Genomic DNA, 24,202 nt, shown 5'->3' with positions numbered 1-24,202 from the left:
TGTGACTCTCATGTTAAGAGTCTTACTTAGGGGCTGGCCCCGTGGCCGAGTGGTTAAGTTCTCGCGCTCTGCTGCAGGCGGCCCAGTGTTTCGTTGGTTCGAATCCTGGGTGCGGACTTGGCACTGCTCATCAAACCCAGCTGAGGCAGCGTCCCACATGCCACAACTAGAAGGACCCACAAGGAAGAATATACAACTGTGTACCTGGGGGCTTTGGGGAGAAAAAGGAAAAAATAAAATCTTTAAAAAAAAAAAAAAAAAGAGTCTTACTTAGCATTCTCTAGTCCTCTTTAGAGAACAATATTTTTGCTGCAAAGGTGAGATGTTTAGCAGAAATTCTACCATGCTTATGCTACAAACCCTGAGTTTGAGACTCCTTTTAAAAAACATCTGCATACATCATGTCCTGATAAGCCTCCTGGATAGAATTGCATCATCTTCTCTCGTTTCCTTCCCTGCCTATCCACAGTTCTCACTCCCCATGTAACTTAGACATATCCTGCAACATGTCATTGCTAAAGTATCTTGTCTAAATAAACATTTTAACATTTTTAGTTATTTTAATGACTAATGTACATCTTATGCTGTTTTAAAATAAATATATACTTGTGGAAATTTACAGATATGTTAGCTTATGTGTCAAACATATAAGTACACTGCAGCGTTGTTTGGAAGGCTGATACGTACATATCCGACTGTGGGGATCTAGTTAAATATATTCTTGTTCTTCCATACTGTAGAATATTTAGCAGCCACAAAAGAAAATGAGGAATTTCCTTATGTTCTGATGTGAGGTCTCCCAGATATAGCATTAAGTGAAAAAAGAGAGATGCAGAACATATGGATTTTATGCTCCTATTTATATTTTTAAAAAGGAAAAGTTATATTTATTTGCTGGCACGCATAGAAGTCTTTGGAGGTGTACAGAAGAAACTAGCTTACATGCCTTTGGGCTGCTGGGGGAACAGGATAGGATAGTGACTTCACTGTATACCCTTCTCTGCTCTTTAAATTTTATGTCCTGTTAAGGAGATCGCTTATTCAATAAATTTTTTATGATAAATAAAATGAAGTGCTATGGCTGAACGGGTGAAAGGCAGTATTAAAGAATCATATTCTAGCCTGTTTCTCAATAAAGCCATCCAACTCATAGTTTCCACTCTTCCATACTAAGTTGTTTCCCTTTGAGCTAGAGGTCTTGGCAGAAGGTGTCAAGGGTGAGGATTGCGCTTGTGCACACACGTGTATGAGCACGCACACATTCTCTCTCTCTGTACCTAGAGAGCCAGCCTTTTAGCTTTCTGTTCCCATTGAGTTGACAGTGTAAGAGCCAGACGGTGGTCATGTTTTGTTTTCGTGGCTGGTTAGAACGCAGGATGGGACGGTACGTTCAGCAGCTTATTTACAGAACACCCTAGATAGCCTGAGGTTACCTTCTAAGTTATGTGGGAAGAAGGCAAAGTGGAACCTTCTGAATTTCACACAACTGCATACCCCAAGAAAGTTTGAATTTATCCTCAGGCTCAGCAAGACAAACGTCTTAACGACTTCCAGCTATCAGTGTTTTTCCTTTGAGTGGAGGGAATAAATCATGCGACTATTTTCTCCTAAATTCTGGCTTCCCTCGCTCTCAGGGCAGGGTGCCATTTGCCGTGCCCGACAAAGTGCTGTGGCCGCAGCTGTGTGAAGCCCTCAACATGAAATTCAAGGCCGAAGTGCAGAGCAACCGAGGCCTGACCAAGGAGAACCTCGTGTTCCTGGCGCAGAAGCTGTTCAACAGCAGCAGCAGCCACCTGGAGGACTACAACAGCATGTCCGTGTCCTGGTCCCAGTTCAACAGGGTGAGGGACCCGCTGCCAGCTGCTCTTAGATCAGTCCCTCCAAACCAGCTGCCTCGGGAGGCTCCCTGCCCCAGGCCCTTGTTCTTCCTGTCTCTCAGACAATGTGCCCAGAGTAACAGGAAGCTTTGAAGAGGTGGACCACTACATTTTTATGGAGAAAATTACATCTTTGAATATTGAAGTAAATTGGGCTTTGTGCACAGCTAGTGCATTTTCGTCCTTTATAAAGGAAACTGAGCAAAGCAGGTGGTAACGTAACTCATGAGAAGTCAAGCTTATGTGATGATCAGAGCTCCATGGCTCTGTCCCACTGACTCTCTGATGTCCCCTGATGTGTAATGCAAGCCAGCTCCCATGGGACCCTCAACCCACAAGAGGGGGTGCTGATGTAGGAAACTTGTCCTCCAGCCTCGGGTAATTCAGATGTCACCTGGCACATCTTTGATTTTAAATTTAACTTTTTGTATCTTTGCTTACACCCTCGCCCCCAAGTATTTTAAGTGCTCTAATTCAGAGATCTCATAGTCTCTGAGTCTCTTTTAAACGGTTGTGTGCTAAGCACTTGGCCAGCAGCTTTGCTAGTGGTCACAGGTTTGTTTGACGGGAAGCAGGAGGCCTGGGCCGTCTGTCTTTGCCATTGCATTAAGGCTCCTGCCTTCCAATGGAATCAGATAACCGAGTTCTGCTGATAATTATTGGTGAAAGCTGTGTGATGGAGCAATCTCTGTGGCCTCACCGTGTGATCTCATACAGTTCAGGTTTACAGATCACCTGGGCATCTTGTTAAGATGCAGGCTCTTATTCACTATGTCTGAGATGGGACCTGGAAATTTGCATTTCTCAGAAGCTCCCAGGTGCTGCTGCTGGTCACAGACCACATATCAATGACAGCAAAGGACTCATCAGCCCAGATCCAGGGGAAAGTGTGTAGCAAGGTCCACTGGTGGTGGGGGGGATGTGGGGGGGTATAATTGCCCTGTAGTATTTTCCCTTATTCCCCCTTTTTCTCTCTGGTTTTTTGGTTGTGGGACCATTTGGTAAAACTCGGGCAGGCATGTATATTTGTCTGATTCTGACAGCGTAGATGTTTGTTTTCCGTTTAATTTTTCCAGTTAAAGTATATACAGATAATGTTCCAAGTGTTACTGTTGCCTTCTTGTGTTCATTGTTGTATCTCCAACCAGGAGAATTTACCAGGACGGAATTACACTTTCTGGCAGTGGTTTGATGGTGTGATGGAAGTGTTAAAAAAACATCTCAAGCCGCATTGGAATGATGGGTGAGAATAGTCATTTCCTAAGTCAGCGATAGAGTATGTACGGTTTCTTTCTGGTGTTAAAACATCACACTCTGCTTCTGCTCCTTTGGCTTTGTGATCCAGGGCTATTTTGGGTTTCGTGAACAAGCAACAGGCCCACGACCTACTCATTAACAAGCCCGATGGGACTTTCCTGCTGAGATTCAGTGACTCTGAAATCGGCGGCATCACCATTGCTTGGAAATTTGACTCTCGTGAGTGCCCCTCCCTTTTTAAGACATGTCTTGGCTCTAGTTAGCTGCTTTTGTCGCAAAATTACTTTAACAAACAGTTTGAATACTTGTTATGGGGCCAGTACTGATTAAGGGACACAGATGTCTAACCGTGAGACAGCTGCTAATAATACGCAGCCTGTGTACAATCTTATCATGAGAAACGCAGTTACTAATTTTGAGAAACACAAATGTGTCACACTGACATGGCTACCTGTAATAATTCTCTCCAAAATCTCAGCTGCTTCCCTTTTGAAATGTTTGCCTTCTTATTACTCAACCTTAAACTTCTTTCAGTGAAGAATTATTTTGATGATTTGCAGTCATTTAGACTGGAAGTAATATTATTTTAATTATGCCTTTATTCTAATTAGCATAAGGATGTTGCCATTGATCATTTCCATCTAAGAATGTTAGTTCTTTCTTCTGACCCTCACAATAAGAAAAGAGCAGCTTACTAGTTTTTTTGCGGCTTGAAGGTTTTAGTAGCTTTTAATAGCTCTCACACGTCCCCTGGCTGTGGATGTGCTTCCTGTCTCTCCATATACTGTTGTACAGGGTCAGCAAGAACTGTTTCTTCTAGAGAGGGACGAATACCATCTGAACTTGAAACTACCTGAGATAATGGGGTCCCTAGGAAGGTGGTATATGCCTTACCTGCTTATCCACCCCTGGCTTTTAAAAACTACTGGATCGCCAACCTGTGGTTATTTTTAAATGGAGATTTTTATTGGGACTATTTTAATGGAGAGCTTTAATTTGTAGTATATTTTGGTTTTAAGACTTCCTGTTCAGAAATCATGTTTAGAATATGGTTATTCTGTTTATTGATCTAGAGGAGAGAATGTTTTGGAATCTGATGCCTTTTACCACCAGAGACTTCTCCATCCGGTCCCTGGCTGACCGCTTGGGGGACCTAAATTACCTTATCTACGTGTTTCCTGATCGGCCAAAAGATGAAGTGTACTCCAAATATTACACACCGGTTCCATGCGAGCCTGCCACTGGTAACAATGTTCGCATTCTGATTTGGTTTTGTTGTGATTTGGGTTTTGTTTTAGTTTTGTGTGAGTGTGCGTGTGTCTGTCTTGCATGAAAACTTACACAATTAGCATTTAGTTATTCAGCCTTATCCAGGGCAGAAGTAAATCCTGGGCTGTCGTCTTCAGACATAGAGAAAACACATCTGCCACTAACCTCAAATATCAAATTGAAGGGAACAAATTGCTTTTAATACGAGCTTAGACGAAACGAAATTAGGAAGGTAAAATTTTATTTTTCAAAACAGATGGTTTTATTGTTTTCTGAACATAAAAGTATTATGTATTTATTTTTAAATTTCAAGAAAGGATAGAAAAGAAATTAGGTATCACACATCTCTCATCTACAGATTAATCACAATTTGGTGAATATTCTTCCCATCTATATAGGTGTGTGTTCTTCCGTCAGTCAGTTACCAGATGCTTATTAAGTACTTCCTGTGTGGCGGTTACAACCTAGTAGCAGAAGGAAGACAATAAACAAGTAAAGAAATAAATGTATTTATTTAGTAGTGGATGCTATGAAGACAAGTAAGCAAGGGAGGGGGATAGAGAAGTGACAAGGAGGAGGATGGGGAGTAGCATTCACTAGAGTGGCCAGGTAAGGCTTCTCTGAGCAGGTGACATCAGAACAGACCTGAATGAAGTGAGGAGGCCAGCCACACAAAGAGCTGGAGAGGAAACATTCTAGGCTAAGAGAACAAGTACAGAAGCCCTGCAGTGGGAGTGAGATTGGCCTGTTTGGAAAACCTCACAAGGCCCCGGGCGGCTAGAGCTGGATGAGCAGGGGAGAAAGTGGTGGGAGATGAGGGCAGAGCAGTAGGAGGGGCCAGAGTCTAGTAAAAGGTTTGGATCATGCTGTCCATCATCTTCTGTGACCTGATTTTTTTTTCACTTAAACGTATATCATAGGCAGAGTCACAGGTCAGTTAATATAATCTTACAATATCATTTTAATGATTGCATAGAATTCTGTTGTATGATGATTCCATGTCGGTTATTTAAGATACTTACAATTTAAGTTATTCAGTTTTTTATTATGATTAATTTTGAGATAACCTGGTATATACATCTTATTCAACTATTTCCTTAGGATAAATTCCTAAAGTAGAATTTGTGTCAAAGGGTGTATACTTTTCAAGCATTTTGACACATCTTTCCAGAATTGCCTTCCAGAAAGCAGAGTCCGTTTTCACTCCCACGGTTGTCTGTTGGAGTATCTGCTTCTCCTTCCTCCTGCCAATCATAGATTCTGTATTCATCCATCTCATGTTTGCCAGTAAGATTGACATAAAAATGGTATCTCAGTTCTTATTTTCATTTCTTTGATTCTGGGTAAGGTCAAAACATCTTTTCGTGTAGTGTTAATAATAACAATAATAATAAATAGAGTAATAACATTTGTTGGATGCTTACTGGGTGCTGGGCACTTTTCTGAGCACATTTTCATGTAGTATCTCCTTTAATCCTCAAAACACGTCTGTAACGTAGGTACTATTACTCATCCCCATTTTACAGATGAGGAACTGACTCACAAAGATATAAAATAATTCGCAAAGGACACATAGCTAGGAAGTGGCCAAGCCAGGATTTGAGCTCAAACAGTCTAGCTCCAGAGCCTGTATTTTTTAACCACCACATTATTGACCATTTATATTTTTTCCTGTGAAGTGCATTCATATTCCTGGCTCATTTTTCTTTTGGAGTTCCTTTTTTCCTTAATGATGTGTAAGTATTTTTATATAGTAAATAAACCCTTTATTATATATAGCAAATATTTTTCTCAGTGTGTCCTTTAACATTTAAGGTTTATTTTGCTGAAATGCAGAGACTTATGTTTTCTATATAGCCCAATCTATCAACCTTCTTCCTTTATAGATTCTGTCTTTTGTATCATGCCTTCCCACCCTAAGATTGTAGTTCTATTTCTAGGTGGGAAAGTAAGCCAAAATATTTTTAGATTGATGTGGTATTTTGGATTAAATCTGTCCCTGCTTCTCTTGGTTAGCACAGATAATTTAGATTTTTAAATCCTATTTTTTACAGCATTTCTTTGATTTTTATCTTTTCTGCCAACCTGTAAAGTTCTCTGTAGTCTATAAAGCACAAAAAGCATGAGATATTATGAAAATATAGCTCCTGACATTTGAAGCCTCTAGGAGAAGCAGGTTAGGGTAACAAGCAGTTTGTGACCATGTGACATTTCACTGCCTTGGGTGTTTCTGTGACAAGCTCTTCGTCCTGTTGACCTTAGCGTCATGTTTATTGTCTAATACAGTGAAGATTATACTTATTCCCATACTCACACCCAGGAAACAAGACTTCATTACTGACCTCAGGCTGTCGCATTCGTACTACGTACTTAACTGGACTTCCATAATCAGCCTTTAAAAAGGTCACTGTGGCTGACCAGATCACTTCAGGTTTATTCCCTAGCCTCCACATCCCAGGGAGGGTTCTTTGGCGAGAGAAAGAGACACAATGCCAGCATTCTTTTTAACTAGCCGTGGGGCAGAGACAGCACTCACTGGCAGGAGCGACCATCACATTACCCCAAATGCAGAAACCCCAGGGGCACCAAAGAGCATGCAGATGCCAGAGGCATAGTCCATCTCCTAGAAGTAGAAAAGAGTCGATCCTCAGCGTAACTTTGCGGATTGTCAAGTCAAATTAATTCCTCTCTGTTTCTTAGATTCTTCTGCGCCTCCCTGACAAACGTTTGTACACCTTCTGCTTGAAAACCTCCCATGACAAGGAAATCAGTTCTTCCCAAGACAGCCCATTGCTTTTTTGGGGCAGTTCTGATGATGATGACATTCTTCCTTATATGACTGAGAATTTGTCCCCTTCCAACCTCGTCCTGTTGGTCCTAATTTTGTCTCCTGGGAGACAGAGCAAATCCTGTGCCTCTGCTGTATTTTTGACTTTAAACTTTTTAAGATATTTTTTCGTTTTACAGTTAGTATGCAATGAATGCTTGATTTAGATCGTGTTGAAGTATACATTTTCTGTGGTTTGAAGAATTTATTGACATACGCATGCCAACTTGGAAGATAGCTTAACGTGCAGTTTTAGTATTAAGGCTTCTCCTCTACCCAGTCCTCCTAACAGGGTGAAATATTAAGTGCTTGTATCAGATCCTAAGATAAAATTAGGTGGTTGTGTCCTATCCTAAGAGAACATGTGACTCTTAAGGGAGATTGCGTTTTTATTTCATTTGAGAACTTTGGTTCTCATCACCGTTCCCCCCTCGGCAGCTAAAGCAGTGGACGGATACGTGAAGCCACAGATCAAGCAAGTGGTCCCTGAGTAAGTGTCCAGGGTCCAGCTCTGGTCTCCTGCTGCCTCTTTTCTCCTCCCCCCGCTCTCCTCACCCCTCCCTGCCAACCCCTCCTGTTCATGGGCCCAGCGTTCCCTCCCCGCCCCAAACCTGGCTCAGCCCTGAGGAGGGAACTGGGCTTGGTCCTGATGGGGCCAGTACCCGGGGCCCACTCCTGCAGCCGGAGTCCCAGGCCCAGTGGGCGCTTTGTCCTTTTACACCCAAAAAAGACATGAAGATGCCCTCTTAGCCCCTCCCCAGTCAGCTGCTGCCCTGAGGCCACTGAGGCTCTGCTCTGCTTCCTCCCGCAGGTTTGTGAGCGCATCTGCAGACTCTGCCGGGGGCAGCGCCACCTACATGGACCAGGCCCCCTCCCCAGCCGTGTGTCCCCAGGCTCATTATAACATGTACCCACAGAAGTAGGTTGTGTTCTCCTGGGCTCTGCGGGGAGGAACGGGCACTTGGCCTCAGGCTGGACCCCTGGAGGGCTGGTGGGCAAAGGAACCCAGAGCTTCTCTAGGGCTGAGACCACCCAGCCCAGCCCGGGCTCTGGTAGGGGTGCGGGAGGAAGGGAGAGATTTGACCAGAAGATATTGGCAGTTTAGAGTAGGGTTGGACAATTGTCATCTGCTCGCCTCTCCCAAAGTGGAGATTTTTCTTGCTCTGTAGAAGGACCAGGTGGGATTTAGATGAGATGGGACAGTCAGTGCTAGGGGCGGCTGGGGTAGGTAGTTTAGTCTGAGTATCTGTCCAACTAGCTGTCAGGGGACTCTGCTCCCCAGTGTTCCGATCAGGAGTGGTTCTTTTCCCACGGAGCCTAGGCTGAGGGGACAGGCAGTCTTGGGCCACTCACCTGGTGGGGTGGTCTCTGCTCCTCATCCTTGGCCTCTGACAACCTTTCCCTTCCTGTTCGTCTCTTCTCTTTCCCTCCCAAGCCCTGACCCTGTCCTTGACACCGATGGGGACTTCGATCTGGACGACACCATGGACGTGGCGCGGCGGGTGGAGGAACTCTTAGGCCGACCTATGGACAGTCAGTGGATCCCTCATGCGCAGTCGTGACCTCCCGTCTCCATCTTCGGCTTCTTCATCCTCACTAGAGGAGTTACTCTTGTGGATGTTTTAATTCCATGAATCGCTTCTCTTTGGAAACAATACTTATAATGTGAAGTGTTAATACTAGTTTTGACTTTAGTGTTTCTGTGCATGGTGGCACCAATGAAGGGAGTGAGTGTGTGAGTGTGAGTGTGAGTGCGTGTGAGTTTGCACGTTGTGGTGTTTCTCCCCCTTGCTGTCCGGAGTTGAGCTCGCAGCACTGGGGCCACAAGCAGAGACTGTGGTTGTTTTAACCTTGTGCAAAAAGGCAGTTAGTTCCATGAACCCTGGAACTTGGCCATGTGTCTTGTGGGTGGCTGAACTCTGACAGGTGGCTGTTCAAGCAAGAGAAGGACAGAGGGCGGGGAAGCACCTCCTCTCTGGTCAGTCTTTGTCACTGTGTCTGCCGAGCAATTGATATATAACCATCATTGTCTGCTTTTCTTCTGAAATGTAGAAACTGCCTTTTGACAAAGAAAGCCAGTCCTCCCTGCTTCCCTCTCCCCGCCCCTGTTGTCCTGGGAAGGCATGGGAAAAGGGGCAAGGGGAGTCCTAGGTTTTCAGATGGGTAATGGTTTTTTAGATAACATTTAACCCATCTAAATGTTCTCTCCCTCCCTCCTCTTTCCTCCTTTCTCTCTTCCTCCCTCCTTCTCTCGCTCTGTGGAATTGCCACTCAGTTCCTGTGTGTGTGCACATGTGCAGACCCGTTTGATGAACTAGAGGAAAGAAAAGAGGGCCACAGCGCCGAAGCTTTCTGTGTTGATGTCCTTTGTGTTCCTGCTGGGGTGGAATGCCCAGTCCTGACTCACAGGCGCTGAGAGTGTTGGCTTGTTACCCAGGGAAGCTGCCGTCCAGTCTGCCGTCCTTCCTCTGCGCTGGTGGGGACACAAGCGAGGCTTTCCGAAGGCTTACCGATAACGGCTTTCTGCAATGTTGAATAGTGTTTTTGCTTCCAAATTGGGACTTTTTTGTTTTCCTCTTCCCACCGAATTTGACATCAGAATTCTTTCTTCCTGTGTCATTCATCCCAGGTCACCTCGTTTCCCTTCACTGTTCACACAACGCTGTCTGCGGAGTGGGTGGCGGGAGTATGGTCTGGACCCAGGGCCAGTGTACTCAGCGGGTGTCGTTGCCCACCTGGTGCGGGGTGCTGGGTGTCAGGCCTTGCTAATTTGGGGAAATGCAGTCAGCAGGTTTTCTGGGAAGTTTGGGAAGCTGCGAAAACAAAGCAAAACAAAAAAGCCTCAGCATAATTTTGTCCACAGTTTCTTCCGTAGCTTTCCCCCAGAGGGAAGGAATGGGCTGTGGTGGGTGGGGTGGAAGAGGGGTACGCAGGTGTGGCTTTTGGGTTAGGCCTACAAGATCACCCCTGGGCCCCCTCTTTAAAAGGAGGACGTGATCATACCCTGGAGAGAATGGCCCTAAAAACCTTATTTTTATACATGTGAGTAAATAAACAGATATTTTTTTTACAAAAATAACTTCTGAATTTATCAGTGTTTTGATGTTACAGGAAAATATTCCTCTGTAGTAAATTATTTATTGGAAGATGACTTTTTAAAAGCTGCTGTTTGCCCTGGCTTGGTTTCATACACTGATTTATTTTTCTATGCCGGGCAGTAGACTCTCTCTCTGCCTCTGAGAAGCAGGCTGACCCCGCCACGGATACCAGCGTTGACATAGGATGCTGCTGAGCCCCTTACATACCCCTCAAGATGTGGTTAAATTCTACCCGTGAGGATGGAAGTTTTGGGGACAGGCGAAGAGGAGGCCCGTGTGCTGTGGGCCCCGCTTAGAGTCCTTCCCTACTGTCACTCAGGCTTCCCCAGTGCCTGCCTCTGTGGCACCCCCTGTGGGCATTGACACACTTCCAGATGGTAGTGGACTGGCCCCAGGGTAGGCTGAGGGCAGAGCTCTCGCTTCACAGTTGGCATTGGGCTTGAGGGGACAGGTGTGAAGAGTGTGGCTGCCTGAGCCTGGGTCCCCGTGCTTGTACAGTTACTGAGCTGTCCTCCTCGTCCTGAGGCTGTGCCCGTCAGTGGGAGAGAGCTTTGACGGAAAGGTGCGCTTGCTATCTGCATTATGTTTTCTCTCTTCTCCCTAACCACAAGAGGCAAGAGCAAGCCCTGACTGCCTCAGCCTCTCGCTCCCTCCCAGACACACACACACACACATACACACGCGCGTGTCATCAAAATGTTTCAGTGTGTGATATGTGCAGGGTTTTGTCGGGGGCGGGGGGAGAGTAAAAATGAATATTAACTGAAAATGGAAGCACACTTTTTATAATTTTTCTTTTTAAAACTTTGTGAAATTATTTCAGATACATATTTTAGTGTTGAGGCAGATTAGTATATAGCCACCAAAAAAATATTGTGTAAAATTTGGGGCAGCCACAAAATTGTGTATTTTATGTTACAATAAAGCCTTCCTCTGAAGGGACAATATTGAGTCCTGTTTTTATTCTCTTCCATTGGGCGGCAAGGGAGGCTGGCCTCCGTAAGGAGAAGTTTGAGATCATCAACGTGACTGAAAAGGGGAACTAGTTGGGAGTTGGCTGCCTCAGAGAGTGTGTCATCAGCTTCGATGGCAGATGGGGGCATTTCTTACCTTCCTGTTCATGTGATGTTTTGAAAATTAGAATGATAGTCTTTATCTCCTGACTCCCCATTCTGCCTGTTAGAAAACTCATCCTTAAAATTCAGCACATTTAGAGTGCCTGCCCTGAGCCAGGCAGCGTGTGGGGGGTGAGAAAACATTCCTGCCCTCAAGAGGATTGCAGTTAGTGGAAAGGCAGCTAACAATCACTTAGGAGGAGATCTTGGTTTATGCTGCAGTAAAGCTGTTCTGAGGTCATTATCGAGTACAAAAGAGCACTGAACAGCTTAAGCTGACTCTTAAAGAACAAATAGGAGTTAAGAAAGGAAAAGGCATTCAGCCAAAGGGGCTACCACGGGTAGAGGCCTGGTGATGTAGCAAAGTGGGATATGGCTGGAGTCAAGGGTGATTTGTGCTTCTCAGCTCCAGCGTGCCTCAGAATCTCCTGGAGGACTTGGTAAAGCACAGATGGCTGGACCCACTCCAGATTTTCTGAGTATGTAGGTCTGAGGTGGAGCCTGAGAATTTGCATTTCTAACAAGTTCCCAGGCGAGGCTGGTGCAAGGACGGCACTTGGAGAAGGTCCGTGGTGGGTGATCTGGAAGGGCGGGCAGTGGGTAGATCACAAGGGTCTAGTGTGCGAGGCTGAGAGTTTGAACTTCACCAGAACATGATGGTAAGTGATGAAACCTTTAAGGGAATGGACAGATTTTCATTTAACAAATACTGGAGCGACAGTGCAGAATGGATCGAAGGGAGGCGAAACAGGAAGTCAGGGAGCAGCTGGGAGGCTGTTTCAGCGGTCCAGGAGTAGATGAGGGTCTGGACTAGGGTGCCAAAGCAGTGGCCCTGAGCATAGTTTGTAGACTTAGTGCCTAATGTGAGGGGGCAGCACTGGAGTCTAGAGTAATTCCAGGTTTCTGGCTTGGGGAATGATGGATAGAGATGCTCCTCAGTAAGATGGGGAGGGGGCGATACAGGAGTAGGGTCAGGTTAGGAGGAAGATTATGGGTACAAATCTGGGTAAGCTGGGATGCCCAAGTAGACATGTAGTTGTGAAGCCTAAGGCAATGATCAGGGCTGAGAGATACAGATGGGGGCAGGGCAGAGTTGGCCGTGCAGTCTGTTCATGCCTAGGTGGCATTGAAACTATGGATGTGAACAACCGTTTGAAGAAAGAAAGAGAATTGAGGAAGGGACCAGAGGAAATACTGTGCTTCATTTTAAGGGTCAGGCAGAGGAGAATGAGCTTATGAAAGATGTTACAAGAATTATGGATGAAGGAGGAAGAAAACCAAGTGAGTACAGCATCACAGAAGCCCAAGGAAGGCAAACAGTGTCAGAAACTACAGAGAGCTCAAATAAAATAGTGGGGAGCACCCACTGGGTTTGGCACTCAGGGGCTATTGATGACCTTGATGAGAACAGTCTGGAATGGGGTGGGGCGGGGGGCGCACAGTGGAGTTGCAGAGCACTGAAGAGTGGAAGGAGTTCCACTTCTGGCGTGACAGCATGAGCAGCTCTGCAGACCCACCCCCCAATGAAACTAATGAAATTTTTTTTTAAAGCCAACCATTTAAAGTCTCCTAAGGGCATACAGTAAATGAAGAAACACTTATTCAAGAAAATCTAAAACTCAGTAAGAAAAGTGAGAGGGTGGTATTTGAGCTAAGACCCACTGCCTCGCTGCTGTCTCCCAGCTCAGGAGGACAGAAACTCCATTTCAGACCAGTGCAGCCAAGAACACGGAGCTCCCTGTGCCCCTAGCTCCCAACCAGAGGATTGTCTTCTTGGGAAAGGCAGGATGCCAGCATTTCTCATTCTGCCCCCAGCTACTGCTTGCTGAGGCTAAGTTCTGGGTGGTTGCCGCTGCAAGGTGACAGACTCCCTTCTGCGCAGCCCCCACTGGTAGGATGGATGCTCTACCTGGGCCTGGTGCTACTGAGAATCCTGGGGCCCTATACCTTTGCCCAGGCCTGTAAGGTGGTAGTTCCACAATGAGAGAGACAAGCCAAGAAGACCTGAGGCTACTGCCCACCCCCTACACCCACCAAGCACTCAGCTTTTTAAGTGGGCACATCACTCAGAAGTGTGCCATTGTCCCTTCCCCCAGCATCAGAGCCATAGCTCAGAGATTTTGCCCCAGAAAGGAGAGAGGCATGTTGTAAAACAGAGAGCTTCGAATCTCTCCTCAAAGGAACTGACTTCATTTGCAAGAGAAGTTCGAGCTTAAGGGTGCTCTCACAAAGAGTAGAGGTTGTGGTGAAAGTCAATTAGCAGGAGAAAGATAGCTTCGTTGGAGATACAGGCTAAACTGTGCTGGCTAGTGTGCTAGAGAGAAATGAGAAAAGAGCTGGGAGGAGCTCTCTGGGGGCAGAACAAATCTCAAACACTGATCTTGAAACTGTCCTTTCCAAGAAGCTTGAATTCGATTGGATCAGTTTGTGGAGCAATTTATTCCCCAGGTCGTGGTTGAAAAAAAACATAGCAATTGGCCAATAATTAGTGTAGGTTAACAGCTGGGTGTGGTCAGGGAAAAAAGGTCTGTGAAAATCGCTGTCACACCAGGGTGACTGGGCATACTCCAGTCTGCACCCCTCTAAGGAGCAATATCAGAGGCTTCACACTGTTGGAGTGGGCAGTGGGGAGTAGCAAGACTCACTAAAATGATCCAGCCACTCACTAAGCAAGTAAATGACAATAACCCCTGGAAAATCACAAATATGTGGAAATTAAACAATACACTCCTGAATAACCAATTGAAAGAGAATAAAGTTGAAGTAACTATACTTCCCAATTTCAAAACCTACTACAAAGCCAAGATCATCAACATAGTGTGGCACTGGCATAAGGATAGATATATAGATCAGTGGAATAGAATTCAAAGTCCAGAAAGAAACCTATGTGTGTATGGTCAACTGATTTTTGACAAGGGTGCCAAGACAATTCAATGGAGAAAGAATAGTTTTCAACAAATGGTGCTGAGACAACTGGATAACCTACATGCAAAAGAACGAAGTTGGAACCTCACCGTACATCATATACAAAAATTAACTCAAAATGGGTCAAAGACCTCAATGTAAGAGCTAAAACTATAAAACTATACAGAAGGAAACATAAAAAGCTTCATGACAGTGGATTTGTCAATGATTTCTTGGCCATGACACCAAAAGCATAGACAACAAAAGAAGGTAAATTGGACTTAATCAAAATTAAAAAACTGTGTATCAAAGGAAGCTATTAACAGAGTGAAAAGGCAACCCACAGAATGGGAGAAAATGTTTGCAAATTATATGTCTGATAAGGGATTAATATCCAAAATATATAAAGAACTCCTCAACAACAAGAAAAATTTTAAAATGTGCAAAGGACATGAATAGACATTACTCCAAAGAAGATATGCAGGTGGCCAGTAAGTACACAAAAAGATGCACAATCATTAGGGAAATGCAAATCAAAACCACAGTGAGATACCACTTCTTACCCATTGAGCTGGCTATTACCAAAAAAAACCCAAAAAAAACCAACAACACAAAAAGAAAACAATAACTGTTGTAGGGGATGTGGAAAAATTGGAACCCTTGTGCACTGCAGGTAAGCATGTAAAATAGTGCAGCTGCTGTGAAAACAGTGTGGTGGTTCTTCAAAAAATTAAACATAGTTTTACCATATGATCCAGCACTTCCACTTCTGGGTATATACTCAAAAGAATTGAAAGCAAGGACTCAAACAGATATTTGTACACCCCTGTTCATAGCAGCATTATTCACAATAGTCAAAAGGTGAAAAGACACAAAGACACAAATGTCCATCAATGGATGAATGGATAAACAAAATGTGATATACACATACAATGGAATATTATTCAGCCTTAAAAAGGAAGGAAATTCTGACACATGCTACAACACGGATAAATCTTGAAGACATGATGCTAAGTGAAATCAGACAGACACAAAAGGACAAATATTGTATGACTCCCCTTATTCAGTACCTAGAGCAGTCAAATTCATAAAGACAGAAAATAGAATAGTGGTTGCCAGAGGCTGGAGGGATGAGGAATGGGGAGTTATTAATGAGTACATAATTTCAGTTTAGGAAGATGAAAAATTTCTGGAGATGGGTGGTGGTGATGTTTGCACAACAGGGTGAATGTACTTAATCCCATTGAGGTGGATACCTAAATATGGTTAAAATGGTAAATCTTATGTATATTTTACCACAATAAAAAAATGGACCAAAGACCTAAATATAAGAGCTAAGGTTATAAAACAATTAGAAGAAAACATAGGGGTAAATCTTCATGACCTCGGATTTGACAATAGATTCTTAGATATGACACCAAAAGCACAAGCAACAAAAAAAATAGATAATTGGACTTCATCAAAATTAAAAATTATTGTGCTTCAGAGGATACTATCAAGAAAATGAATAAACAACTCAGAATGGGAGAAAATATTTGCAAATCATATATTTGATAGGAGACTTGTATGTAAAATACATAACACTTACAATTTAATAATTAAAAAGACAAACCAATTAAAAACTGAGAAAGGATCTGAGAAGACATTTCTCCAAAGATGATATACAAATGTCCACCAAACGCATGAAAAGATGCTCGACATCATTAGTCATCAGGGAAAGGCAAATTAAAACTGACTCAAGCCACTTCATACCCCACCAGGATGGCCATAATCAAAAGGTCAGATACTAATGAGTGTTGGCAAGGATATAGAAAAATTGGAATGCTCATTTACTGCTGCTGGGGTTGTAAAATGGTGCAGCCACTTTGAACACCAGCTTAGCAGTTCCTTAGACAGTTAATCAAAGAGTTCCTATGTGACCCAGCCATTCCATTCATTGGAATGCAATGAATCCCTTGCATTCCATTTTTATGTAAGAAAAATGAAAACATATGTCCACAGAAAAACCTGTACACAAATGTTCACAACAGCATTATACATAATAGCCAAAGAGTGGAAAAGACCCACATGTCCATCACCTGATGAATGGATAAACAAATGTGGTGTGGTATAGCCATACAATGAAATATTACTTTGGCAATAAAAAGAATGAACTACTGATACACAGTACTACATGGACGAACCTTGGAAACATGCTAAATGAAAGAAGCCAGACACAAAAGACCACATGTGGTAAGATTCCATTTACGTGAAATGTCCAGAATAGGCAAATCTATAGAGAGAGACAGTAGATTTGTGGTTGCTTAGGGCTGGGGGTGGGGAGGTGGGAAGGGATTAGGGGGTGACAGCTAAAGGGTGTGGGGTTACTTCTGAAGTGATGAAAATATAAAATTGACTGTTGGTGGGGCCGGCCCGGTGGCGCAGCGGTTAAGTGTACACGTTCCACTTCAGCGGCCCAGGGTGCGGACGTGGCACCACTTGGCAAGCCATGCTGTGGTAGGCATCCCACATAGAAAGTAGAGGAAGATGGGCACGGATGTTAGCTCAGGGCCAGTCTTCCTCAGTAAAAAGAGGAGGATTGGCAGCAGGTGTTAGCTTAGGGCTAATCTTCCTCAAAAAAAATAAAAAATAAATAAAATTGACTGTTGGTGTTGCACATATCTGTGAATATCCTAGAAGCCACTGAATTGTACACTTTAAATGAGTGATTTGTATGGTGTGTGAATTATATCTAACAAAGCTGTTATTTGAAAACAAATCAAGTGCAAGATTATACTAGAAATGAAAAGGAGTGTAAATGAGGTGGTGTAGCCAGATGGTGAGAGCAGACCTGTGTGAAAGAGCATCGCTGTGAAAAGAGGAGAGATGTTGCAAGACCCAGAGGCGGCTGAGGGGTTGAAGGGAGGGGTTTTAGTGTCCAAGAGCCTGGGTCAAGGGCACAGGAGGAGGGAGGGCTTAGCCACAGACTGCAGAAGAACCACATCCTTTTTTTTAAGATTTTATTTTTTTCCCTTTTTTCCCCAAAGTCTCCTGGTACATAGATGTGTATTCTTAGTTGTGGGTCCTTCTAGTTGTGGCATGTGGGACGCCGCCTCAGCATGGCCTGACGAGCGGTGCCATGTCCACACCCAGGATTCAAATCGGCGAAACCCTGGGCCACCAAAGCAGAGCACATGAACTCAACGACTCGGCCACAGGGCGGCCCCGAGAACCGCATTCTTGAGCACAGCTTCTCAAACTTTACAGTCGGAGGATAGGAGCCTAACTTGGGTGGCCACCTGGCTCCAAGTTGCAAAACTACCTCCTGTCGTAAAGATGGGAGAAATTTGTTTTTCCTTGGGATAAAGCCGATCCGCTAACCCAGATGGTAACCCCAATTACCAGGGAAAGTTAGGAGGAACTGCATGTGACAAATGGTGCTGTCAAGTCCTCTTACTTGAGGACTAGTTGTGGTCTATCTTGAGAACGTGTGTGTAACGGGTTCTATCTGCTCGGCTACATAAGGGAGTGAGGCGTCTTCCTGTCTCTCAGTCTCGTAGTAGACTTCCTGTGATGTGCATCACGTTCTGGTTTAATGCTTATTCAATAATCAAAGTGTTTTCTTTCTCTACTACCTTTTTCTTTTAAAAAGATTGGCACTTGAGCTAACAACTGTTGCCAATCATTTTTTTTTCCTTCTCCCCAAAGCCCTCCCCGCCCAGTACATAGTTGTATATTCTGGTTCTGAGTGCCACTGGTTGTGCTACGTGGGACGCCAACTCAGCATGGCCTGATGAGTGGTGCCATGTCTGCGCCCGGGATCCAAACCTGCGAAACCCTGGACCGCTGACGCGAGTATGCAAACTTAACCACTCGGCCATGGGGCCCGCCCACTCTCTACTGCCTTTGAGGAGAGGATTTCTGGACTGGGAGAAAATTTTGTTTTTTAACAGTTCTCAAGCTTGAACCTGCTCCGGGATGAGGTGCAGCCCACTCCCCGCTCAAGATACTTTGTGGTGCTCTTTTCCACACTCAGCTTCCTCTTTCTTCACCTGCACAAGTTTGAGGACCATGCTACTCTCGCTACTCTCACCCCAGCTTCCCCCCATCTGCCAGCTTGGGCCAACACCCGGCATGTCGGCCCTTAGGCAAGCTGCCCCTTTAAGAGCACCCCCAAGCTCCTCCCTCAGGCCCAGAGGCCCATTTCCCCATCCGGGCCCAGCCCTTTAAAGCCGTGGCTCCATCTTTCTGGCCGGCTGTGTACTGAGACCTGAGCACTAAGGGAGCCCTGGGTGCTGGGAGAAGGCACAAGTGGGCTGTGACAGGTGCATGTGGGACATGGAACCATGGCCTGGGACCCAGGAGCTGGAACAGTGTGGATCCCGGGACTAAGTAGAGCCACTCGGGAGTGGGCAAGCCATGTTATTCGTTAAGCAGCCGCTGAGTGCCAGGCACTGTGCCAAGCCCTTTCTGTACCTTCTGAGGGGTTGTTATTATTCCCCTTTTACAGATAGAGGCCCGGAGCTCAGAGTAGCTAGCTGAATTACCCAGGGTCCTACAGCTATCAAGTGGCAGAGCCAGGATCCGAACTCAGGTCAGTGTGAGTCCGAAGCCCTGATGTTCTCTCCTCCGAATCACCTGCCTGACAGCACCTTCCTGACAGGGGTCCTGGCTTCTTCCCAAACTTCCTTTTTCCTTGGTTTTCCTGTGCGTGCTAGGGTGGGCTGGGGCAGGAAGTGGGTTATCCCCTCCTCCCCCCATACCAGCACTCGGGTCCCTTCCTCCTCCCAGGAGCTGCTTGGAGATGCTGCTGTTCTTGTTGCTGTGCCTGCTGCTGCTGCTGCTGCTGCTGCTGCCGCCGCCACTGGCCATGCTCCGGCAGCAGCAGCCCCAGGATGCCAGGCTGTCCTGGCTTGCCAGCCTCCAGTACCGTGTGGCATGGAGGGCCCTGTTCTGGGCAGCTGCCTGGCAGCAGCAGAGACTGGAGCAGAGCACACTGCACGTGGGCCGGAGCCAGGAGCAGGCCCTGAGCTGGTGTCTGCAGAGAGCCCAGGGTCCCTGCTGTCCCCTCAGGGCGAGCACAGGTGTGTTTCCCAGGGTCTGGGGGAGGTGTCCCAAAGAGAAAGAAACCCCAAAGGACAGTCAGATTCCAGAATCTGAAGACCTCCCCTCCCCACTTTCTGCTGCCGACACAGAGGGGCCTGACCCAGAGACCCGCCCAGGCTCAGGATTGCTCAAGATGAATTTTCCCATCCTGGCCCTGAGAGCCTCTTCCCCCAGGCCTAGTCTGGATTCCTTCCTCAAGGGTCTCACCAGTCTTGCCTGAAACTCTTGGGAAACTGTGGCGTCATGAGGAGTTAATGATGTCTCATAGATTTGAGCGACTTCCGGAATCATCTCCCTCTGACCAAGGCCAGCCAGGTCCAGGAGGAAGAAAGTGGGGGGCAGCTCCCACCCCCTACCTCAAAACAGTACCATGGGGAGGCCTCTCTGCAGGTAAACTGAGAAGGTTGGAGCCCAGCCCCACCAAAGACCCCTACTTGCAGCCAAACCCTTCCATCAAGGTGGGCAAAGAACCCCCAAACTGGGGGCTCAGGGTCTGGCTCAGGCCCAGGGCCAACCCCATCTCTTGTCTTCTTCCAGGCCACCTTGCTGGGTCTGGCAGCCCTGAATAATGCCTACCCAGAAGTGCTGGCTCCAGGAGGCACGGCTCGCGTGACCCCTACCTCCCCCTGGCCCCGCCCCCTCCCCTGGCCTTGGCATGCCCTGGGCCATGTTAGCCCCCGTGGAGCCAAGGACCCTGGGGCCCTGCTGCTGGCAGCACTGAGGTCCCCAGGGCTGCGGGCACTGGAAGCGGGGACAGCAGTTGAACTCCTGGACGTCTTCTTGGGCCTGGAGGCCAATGGCGAAGAGCTGGCTGAGGCCATAGCTGCCGGGAACCCAGGAGCGCCTCTCCCGAGACGGGCAGCAGAGCTGCGGGAGGCTCTACAGCAGGGACCCCGAGGACTGGCCCTTCGGCTCTGGCCAAAGCTGCAGGTGGTGGTGACTCTGGACGCAGGAGGCCAGGCGGAGGCGGTGGCTGCCCTGGAGGCCTTGTGGTGCCAAGGGCTAGCCTTCTTCTCACCTGCTTATGCTGCCTCTGGAGGTCAGCAGGACTGAAGGGCGGTGAGCTGCGGGCAGGAGGCAGACGTCACAGAGCTAGCTGCCACGTAGTGAGCCCTACATAATCATCTCATTCAATCCTCCCCAACACCCTGCACATCCTCCCCAACACCAGCAGCTCCATCTTACAGATAAAGAAACTGAGGCTCATAGAGGTTAAGAGTTGTGCACAAATTCACACGGGGCCAGGTCTGCCACTTCCAGATCCACTGCCTCTTCCCAATGAGGGCCTTAGAGGCAGTGGGCTGAGCCTGGGGGAGCCAGCAAGGATGGAGTGGAAGGGCAGCAGTAGGATCAGATGCTCCCAGGATTGGAGCCTGGGGTCCGGGTGAGGGACTATTGCCTAGCAGAAAGCAATGGGGCCGTGAGATGAAGAGGCCGCTTGCTCCCCACAGGGCTGGTGGGCCTGAACCTGTGGCCAGAGCAGCCCCGCGGGCTCTACCTCCTGCCCCCTGGAGCTCCCTTTACTGAGCTGCTGCCAGTCAAGGAAGGAGCTCAGGAAGAGGCTGCCTCCACGGTCCTGCTGGCTGAGGCCCAGGAGGGCAAGGAGTACGAGCTGGTGCTGACTGATCACACCAGCCTTTCCAGGTAATCGCCTGCCCCCCCAGCCCCAGCCACCTCAGGCCCTTCGGGATCCTGTTGAGGGCCAGGAGCATCAGCTAATGGGACCTCACCCCTACTCCCACCCCGACAGGTGCCGCCTGGGTGATGTGGTGCGGGTGGTTGGTACCCACAATCAGTGTCCAGTCGTCAGGTTCATCTACAGGTAGGTGACCCCCGCCTCCCGGTCACTGAGGGGCCATCCTTATACCCTGGGCTCTTCTGCCTTCCCCCTTCTCCTCCCCAGGCTGGGCCAGACGCTGAGTGTGCGAGGAGAAGACATCGGTGAGGACATGTTCTCTGAGGCCTTGGGCCGGGCAGTGGGGCAGTGGCCAGGGGCCAAGCTGTTGGACCATGGCTGTGTGGAGAACAGCATTCTGGGTAAGCATCTCCATCGGCTCCTGCCTCCAGTTCTTGGGTAGGCTGCCTACCAGTCCATACCCATCCTGCTGGGAGACCTCTAGGAAGGAGGTAAGACTCAGCCTCCTTTGCTGCTCCTAACAAAAGTCCTTCCCCATGTCTAACCCTATCCCTCCTGCTGCAGTCTCGACATTGCCTTTCCTGACCTGTTTCATATTTAGAATTAGGCTCTGGGTTCCATCTCCATTTACCCCACTCCCACCAAGAAACTCCTTTTTCCCCATGAACCTTCAGAGCGGGGAAGCACAGGTGGGGACAGCGGGCATTGACTTTGGAAGTCTCCCTGTGCACAAAAGTGTGTGTGCGTGGGGTTTGTCTGCAGATTCCTCCAAGGGCTCCGCTCCTCACTACGAGGTGTTTGTGGAGCTGAGGGGACTGAGGAACCTGTCGGAGGAAAATCGAGACAAGGTAAATGGCACAGGGACAGGATATGACCGCATGTCCCCTTTACTCTGCTTGTCCCCAGGTGCTGGGGGCACAGGGGAGGGGTGGGGAGGACGGGGCAGGGAGGAGAACATTCCTGGAGCTCTGGGAAGGGAGGGATGAGTCCCACAGACACATGTGTATGCACGGAACTCCCACCCACACATAGCCTGGGCAGTCGTGCGCACCTCATCACCCACCATGCAGCCCCACGCCAGCCTCACTCAGGCTCTTCTCTTTCCAGCTTGACCGCTGCCTTCAGGAAGCCTCTCCCCACTACAAGTCCCTGCGGTTCCGGGGCAGCGTGGGCCCTGCCAGAGTCCACCTGGTGGGGCAGGGGGCCTTCAGAGCCCTTCGAGCAGCCCTTGCTGCCTGCCCCTCCTCCCCGTTCCCTCCTGAGATGCCCCGGGTCCTCAGGCACCGGCACCTGGCCCAGCTCTTACAGAAGAGGGTGGTGTCCTGAGCCGAGGCCTGCCCAGTGCCCCATCCACCCCCAGAGGCTGCCTCACTCTCTCCTCTGGGGCCTCTCTGGATGGGGAGCCTGTGGCCAGGGTCTGACTCTGTGTCACCTGACAGTTCCCCATCAGAGCTGCTGGGCTTTAGGGAGGTCCGACCTAGTTGGCCACTTCTGAGGAGTTGACTCCAGGGCTACAGAAGATGCCAGCACTGCCTGCCTGGAGCCCTTTCAGCCCCCGCCCCGGAGGATACTGGAGTTCCAGGACACACTCTGGGCTCCCGTGTCTCAGCCCAGTGCACTGGGCAGGCTGGAAGCATTGGGAGTTAATGCTCCCAGAAGCAGCCCTCAGTCAGCAAGGAACAGGAGTTGGTGAATGTGGACCTCAGCTTCATTGTCCCTCAGTGGCGCAGTTCTGAAGTGCGTTCTGCACCGTCTCTTGGAGGATGCCCACCAGTTGCCCACAGCAGTAATCCTGTCATTAATACAGTTTTTACTGGTTTTCCTCCCCTCCCTCCTGTCCCCACTCCCTTATGTGCCTTCTAGGATGACCTCCTAAATAAATCTCTTGCACCCATATTCTTGCCTCAGGGTCTGCTTTGGGGGAAACTGTAGTGGTCCCATTCACTCTGCTCCTGTCATATCCTGGGCTCCCCCTCCCCTCCAGCTCTAGACATCAGGGCTTTCCCCCAAAGCTCCATTCTGGGCCCTCGGGGACCCCTATCGTTGCCTGGGTCAACCCAGAGACATAGAGTCCCCTCCTCCTACCTCTCCCCATCCCAAACTTAACCTAAATGTGGAGAGGCTGCTCCCAACTTCCCTTGCCCTGGCCTAGCACGGGTCCCTTTCCTGGCCCAACACCCACGAATCACTTCCATGGGCAGGACTGTACTGCAGATCATAAAGCATCACAGCAGGAAGCAATCCCACAGACCATCAGGGTTAACTCTCCATCTTATCAGTGAGGAAAGTGCAGCTTCGGGAGGCTGTGAGGCTTGCCCACGGCCCTGCAGCTCCGCCTAAGTAGCATGGCACCTGTTCCCGATGAGTTGCTAAGTCTCCGATTCTGCCTCTGAATTTCTTCTGATTCCATGCCCCACATCCAGGCTCCCGCCCCCACCCACCCAGCCCCCACAGCAGCCCACGAGTCCTTCCTGCTGAAATCCTCCCACGGCTCCTCAGTGCCCACAGGACCAAGATGGACCAGCTTAGCCTATAAGACCCTTTGACCCACCCTGGCTCTCACTTACCTCTCCAGCCACCTCTCTCCTAGACCTGAGGGGAGCCGTGACTATGAAGACCACACCCCGCTATCCCACGTGAGCTCAGCACTGTCACCTCCAGGTCTTTGCTCAAGTTGTCCCTTCTGTGGAGTGCCTTCTTCCGCCTTACCTGATGGAAATCCACTTTTCATGCAAGACCTTTTCAGAATCCTTTCTCCCAGTGAGCTATCGTTCTGCTGGGTCACCTCCCCACCTGGACTGTAGGGCTCCTTGAACACTGGGCCATGTCCCATGACACTGTCACTGCAGTGCCCAGTGCAGGGCCTGGCACAGAGCAGGTGCTCAATAGACAGTGCCCTGACTGAGAGGGATGCAGGCCTAGAGATGGCACGTTTCCTTCACCCCAGGGTGGCTCACTCCCTGCCGGTGTGGGCTGGGACTCCATCCCTCCCCTCCAGGCAGCCTGACCAGGGAGAAAGCTGGGAGGTCAGAGGATAACACCAAGTTCAGCTGCTTTCCTTCCCCTGCCCATGTTCAGTTTTCAAGATTTTCCATCTTGGAGGTTGGTGGAAGGGGCGGAGGGAAGGAGAGAGC

General features: G+C 48.1%; 2 protein-coding genes across 6 annotated transcripts in view; both read left to right on the top strand.

Annotated features, from left to right (window-relative positions):
- The window catches only part of STAT5B (signal transducer and activator of transcription 5B), a 67,434-nt gene extending 56,161 nt beyond the window's left edge, over window positions 1–11,273 (top strand). For all 3 annotated transcript variants that reach the window (XM_070483279.1, XM_070483278.1, XM_070483280.1), the window contains 7 exons: window positions 1,635–1,841; window positions 3,026–3,120; window positions 3,223–3,353; window positions 4,208–4,378; window positions 7,669–7,720; window positions 8,042–8,149; window positions 8,666–11,273. In XM_070483279.1, the coding sequence (XP_070339380.1) occupies window positions 1,635–1,841; window positions 3,026–3,120; window positions 3,223–3,353; window positions 4,208–4,378; window positions 7,669–7,720; window positions 8,042–8,149; window positions 8,666–8,792 (891 nt within the window). In that variant the 3' untranslated portion in view covers window positions 8,793–11,273. The remainder of the gene's footprint in view (window positions 1–1,634; window positions 1,842–3,025; window positions 3,121–3,222; window positions 3,354–4,207; window positions 4,379–7,668; window positions 7,721–8,041; window positions 8,150–8,665) is intronic.
- Window positions 11,274–18,529: 7,256 nt separating this feature from the next.
- Window positions 18,530–22,964, top strand: GHDC (GH3 domain containing). Of its 3 annotated transcripts, none has more exons than XM_014833890.3 (10): window positions 18,530–18,651; window positions 18,837–18,920; window positions 19,118–19,410; window positions 19,701–19,822; window positions 19,970–20,471; window positions 20,884–21,076; window positions 21,183–21,254; window positions 21,336–21,469; window positions 21,831–21,916; window positions 22,176–22,964. In XM_014833890.3, exons 3-10 carry the CDS (start codon window positions 19,131–19,133, stop codon window positions 22,392–22,394), a joined length of 1,608 nt encoding a protein of 535 aa, XP_014689376.3. In that variant the 5' UTR covers window positions 18,530–18,651; window positions 18,837–18,920; window positions 19,118–19,130; the 3' UTR covers window positions 22,395–22,964. The 3 variants fall into 3 exon arrangements, with proteins under 3 accessions (XP_014689376.3, XP_014689374.3, XP_014689375.3); XM_014833889.3 differs by having other exon boundaries at window positions 18,541–18,718; XM_014833888.3 differs by having other exon boundaries at window positions 18,532–18,920.
- Window positions 22,965–24,202: the final 1,238 nt, after the last annotated feature.

The sequence above is a fragment of the Equus asinus genome, chromosome 13 (genome assembly GCF_041296235.1).
Source record: "Equus asinus isolate D_3611 breed Donkey chromosome 13, EquAss-T2T_v2, whole genome shotgun sequence".
NCBI lineage: Eukaryota > Metazoa > Chordata > Mammalia > Perissodactyla > Equidae > Equus > Equus asinus.
Note: the sequence above shows the minus strand (reverse complement) of the source record. Positions and strands in the feature narration are given on the sequence as shown.